Raw genomic sequence first — 4,567 nt, forward strand, 5'->3', positions numbered from 1 at the left:
ATGAAATCGGTTCCTTTTTTTTATTGTTAGTTTTTTTTTTGTTGTAGTTGCAACCGCCCCGACCCGAGCGCAATCGCAACTCAGCACACCCAAGTGCAATTGCAAGACATATAACGTGACCGCAACTGGGGGTCGGGGCGGAGGTTGTAGTTGCAACCGCCTCAACCCAAGTGCAATCGCAAGTCAGCACACCCAAACGCAATTGCAAGCCATATAACATGACAGCAACCGGGGTCGGGGCGCCGATCCCGAGCGCAATCGCAAACTTAACACACCCAAACTTAACACCGCGACATTTATTATGATCATGACCAAGGGTCGGGGCGGACGGATATCAGCGCAAATGAAATCGGTTCAGTTTTTTTAGGCCTTCTTTGTTTTGTAGTTGCAATCGCTACAATTCGACCGCAAACAGCAACTCAACATAACCAAGTGCACCTGCAAGACGTATAATGTGACCACATCTAGGGGGTCAAGGGCAGTGTTTTGTCAGTGATGGCGAAAACTTTGTTTAATCATTTTTTACAGGTTGTCTGTTGTTTTTAGCTTTTTTTAGGTGGTTGTTAGTAGTCATTATTCTTTTCATATATCATAGTTATATAGTTTTTTTCACACACACATATATATATAATCATTTTCTAAGGATGAAAATAGTAGTAAAGCCACTAGTTCTTGTATATCCTTCTTCTTTTTTCTTTATCCTCAAGTCTATGGCAGGTGGCCCCTCCTTTAACGTATCTTTTTCCAGAGAGCCGTTAACATTTTTTGGTGGGTGTTGTTACTGTTTCAAATGAGATAGAAGCAGGGGAAGACAGGGGAGAGACGAGAGAAGGTCAAGCACGGGAGAAGTTTGAATGTCGGGCTCTCTTGTTTTTTTCTTGACAACCCAAAAAGGCCCACAACCCAAAAAGGCCCACAAGACAAAGGCCAACAACCCACAACTAACAAGGGAGAAGTTTCAACCCAATTGGGCTTTTCTATTTTTGTTTTGTGCGGGGGGAGAAAGGAGCCTGACGATCGGGCTGGGACAAATAACAACGACGTCATCGCCACGTCATTCGATTGAGACCATTTTTTTTCTCAGTCGAATGAGTTCCAAGCGCTCCCTATAATATATAAGTATATAAGTATATGTAGAGAAGAGAAGAGAAGATAGAGATAGAGATATAGATATAGAGATAAAGATAAAGATAAAGACTAGAGATAGAGACAGAGATTGCTCTGCATTTTCTTTTAGCATCAAATACTCTGCCGATTGAATTTGCCACCATTGATACTCTGCCGATTTGGTGCTGATTTTTCTTCAGAAAAGGTTGCTCAACTTTCCATCGGGCGGATCTACAGTTTTGGAAGTACGACCATGATTTACCTCTCTCTCAGATTTCCACGCAAATGATTCCTAGCTCCTCGGATCTTCTTGATCTCAGGGTTAATGATTTCCTTCGCAGGAGATCCACTTCCAGACTGAAACATGTACAGAGCCCTCCATACAAGAGCCTGAAACGTAGTTCCCCACTTCTCTTGTTACAGTACGAGGAAGGACATGGTGGTGAAGAAGAGAGCGGCAGTGATTGCGGCCCTGTCCATGCTCCTACTTCTCATGCTGTCCAGGCCATCCCATCAACAGTTCTCCAATTACTCCTGCAACTGCTACCGAGAGTGCTACTTAGGGTGCAAGCACGCCTTCCCGATGCTCTGCAAGGTCGTGTGTGGCGGCAGCTGTGATGACAAGAATGACCCTGTAGCCGCCTGCATGGTCGCCTGCACCAAGGACTCCCTATGCGGCGTGCCGGCGGCGCCATCCGGTAAGAGGACCTCCTACCACCTTGCTTTATGGGTGCGTTCGTAGAGGCACACTCATGGAATATGTCTGCTCTTTATGCTGTTATTTTGTTCTGATGATCTTGTGCTTGCACTGCCATTTTTGCATATGCAGGCGCCGCATATTGTAGCCATGCGTGCAACGATACGTGGGGTCGCCATGGACGGGCCAAGGTTCCTTGAAGATTGAAGATCCGGCCGATCATGGGATCATATGATGTCGAACTGCTGCACCAATGCAATAAAATGTATTTGGCTTCGGTGTACAACTTGTGATTGTGAGGAAGTTTGTGAATCTTATAATAAAGCCAGTTATCGATGGCGCATTTGGCAAATCCCTGCTAATTTTGACGTGTCTTTGATTTTACCTTTCTCTGTCCAGATTGCAAGAGCAAAATTGTCTATCTTCTTTTTGCGAGGAATAAGTAACGTAGGAGAGGATTAATATAACATGTAAAAGAATTCAAACATCAGCAAACTAACCGAAGCCTTGCATGAGTCTGAACAAAAGCAAAATAATTTGAAACAAATTCATCGGTCACACACAAAATGGGACATATATAAGCCGCAATTTGACGTGCGATTGGCCCGTCCTTATACAATCAAAAGAAAACAGTGAACATGAACACATGCAATACCAACTAAAAGGTACTCCTTCCGTAAGAAATATAAGAGCATTTATATCACTAAAGAATACAAGAGCATTTAGATCACTACTTTAGTGATCTAAACGACGCTTTTATATTTCTAAACAAAGGGAACAACTAATTAATTGTACTAGCCTTGCGGTTGTTTATCCTAACGACCCGAGTTTAGTTTCTAGAATTGATAATGTACAGGGAGAACCACTCATGAAGAAATATCTTGATACTGATTTAGAAAATTCCGAGGACCTTGCCTATCTTCATACTCATACTAAAATGGCCGTATGTATCACTAGTTGGTGCAGAGGCTGGGAAGTGACAATCTCTTCCATTTTAAAGAAGCACAAGCTACCTCACGAGAGACAGGGAGGCGACTACACTGGTGACCGCGAGGGCACCCGGGGCCGCCCCGGATGTCGGCGGGGCAATCGCTTTTGGGCTCTCTCCGGGACGATCTTCGACGAGGAGGACCGCACTGTGACCAGATTGGTGGCGGAGGTCCCATGGCCGATGCCGTCGGATATCATTTGCGAGTCTCTTTGGGTGGGCTATTCGGAAGAAGAAGTTGCCGGAACATCAACGTGATTGTTCTGTCAAGCGATCAGCCTTGGGATGGATAGAAGGGGGAAGATAAGGTCGAGGTTCTCCGGCGAACGGCTCCGACGATCATTCGGCCATCGAAGGGACCAATCCCCACGGTACGTTTGCCGGCGCTTACTTTGCAGTATTTCATTGATTCCCATTCTTGGACTGTATTATCACGACGGAAGAAAAAACGGCCAATGGCAACGCTGGTGCCGGCGCCGGCGGCCGACCAGATCGGGGCGATCGGGGAGGCTCGGTGCCTGCGTTTGAATTCGTTGTTGGGCCAGTCTGGGCAGAAATCAGTGCAGGGGTATGTGGGATCAACAGGCACTAGGTATACGGCCTAGTGCAGAGCCGAGGATGTTGGGCCGCGTGCAAATATGATCGAGGACGTAATGGGGACGAGTGGACATGCCTGGCTTTGTTTTGACTGCAGTTAGAGCATCTCCAACAGGCGCGCTAGATATGGCGCGCGAGGGGGGGGGGGGAATATGTAAGCAAAGCTGCCTAACAGTAGATATATTCATATGTATAGTTACATTTTAGTAAAAAAAAATACAACTTACAGGCACATATCTACCAGTCTAACCAAAAGAGAAGATTTTACTGTGCGAGATTCGTTCACCCCATCCCCGAGAATGTCAAGAGGAGCAACCCAACATGTCCCTGTATCATACATAGTTTTCTAACAAGAACGACAATCACACATCCAACACACTGAAGCACACACTCGCGTGTATACATCATATGTATATTCAACTCAACAAAGAATTCAAATTCAAACATTAGCAAACTCACCGAAGCCTACACGGGACTTGCTACTGAATAGATGCAAATTTGGTTAAAGAAAGAGAGAATTGTGCAAATTCAATTCACAGAAGGTGTCCTTCCAGGCAGCTACTCCCTCCGTTCCAAAATAGATGACTCAACTTTGTACTAACTTTACTAAAGTTAGTACAAAGTTGAGTCATCTATTTTGGAACGGAGGGACTACTTCACATCCCCAGGAACTTGAAATAGCAATCTGTCCATCACTACTACCAAACAGCATTGTTTGAAAACTGCATTCGGTTTTCTTTCTACATCAGCACAGGTCTCTTCACCATGCGCTTGTCTAATCGGTTTATGATCCAAGGTTATTTTCAGGTGCGCACTAGGCCACTAGGGGCTAGTAAGTGGCAGTAGGCACCATCTTGTTTAGGAAATCAATGCCATGGCAAAAATGGCAACAAAATAGCCAAGCCTGAAATTGTGGGTAATCTGATGTGCTAGCAAATACTGCAATTCTTTGTCGTGTTACACTACAAATTTTCCGGGTCAAATACCGATATTGCCCTCAAAACTCCAGTACATAAAGACCACATATCTGTCTGTCTAAGTGAGCCACCAGTCACCTGAAAACTCCCACATCAGTTCCTTTCCTACTCTCTTGTCATAGCTCGTGCAAATAAGGAGAGGGGATGGCGGTGCAGAAGAGGGCCGCCGCCATTGTCACGCTGTGCCATCCAAACAACAGG

The 4,567-nt window shown here is 45.3% G+C and overlaps 1 protein-coding gene across 1 annotated transcript; it reads left to right on the top strand.

Annotated features, from left to right (window-relative positions):
• The first annotated feature begins 1,249 nt into the window (after nt 1–1,249).
• On the top strand, nt 1,250–2,153 carry LOC119320253. Its single transcript, XM_037594379.1, has 3 exons — nt 1,250–1,352; nt 1,449–1,805; nt 1,937–2,153. The coding sequence occupies exons 2-3, from the start codon at nt 1,544–1,546 to the stop codon at nt 2,002–2,004; spliced, it is 330 nt and encodes a 109-aa protein (XP_037450276.1). The 5' UTR covers nt 1,250–1,352; nt 1,449–1,543; the 3' UTR covers nt 2,005–2,153.
• The last annotated feature ends 2,414 nt before the right edge of the window (nt 2,154–4,567 follow it).

This window comes from Triticum dicoccoides, chromosome 6B (assembly GCF_002162155.2).
Source record: "Triticum dicoccoides isolate Atlit2015 ecotype Zavitan chromosome 6B, WEW_v2.0, whole genome shotgun sequence".
NCBI classification, from domain to species: Eukaryota; Viridiplantae; Streptophyta; class Magnoliopsida; order Poales; family Poaceae; genus Triticum; species Triticum dicoccoides.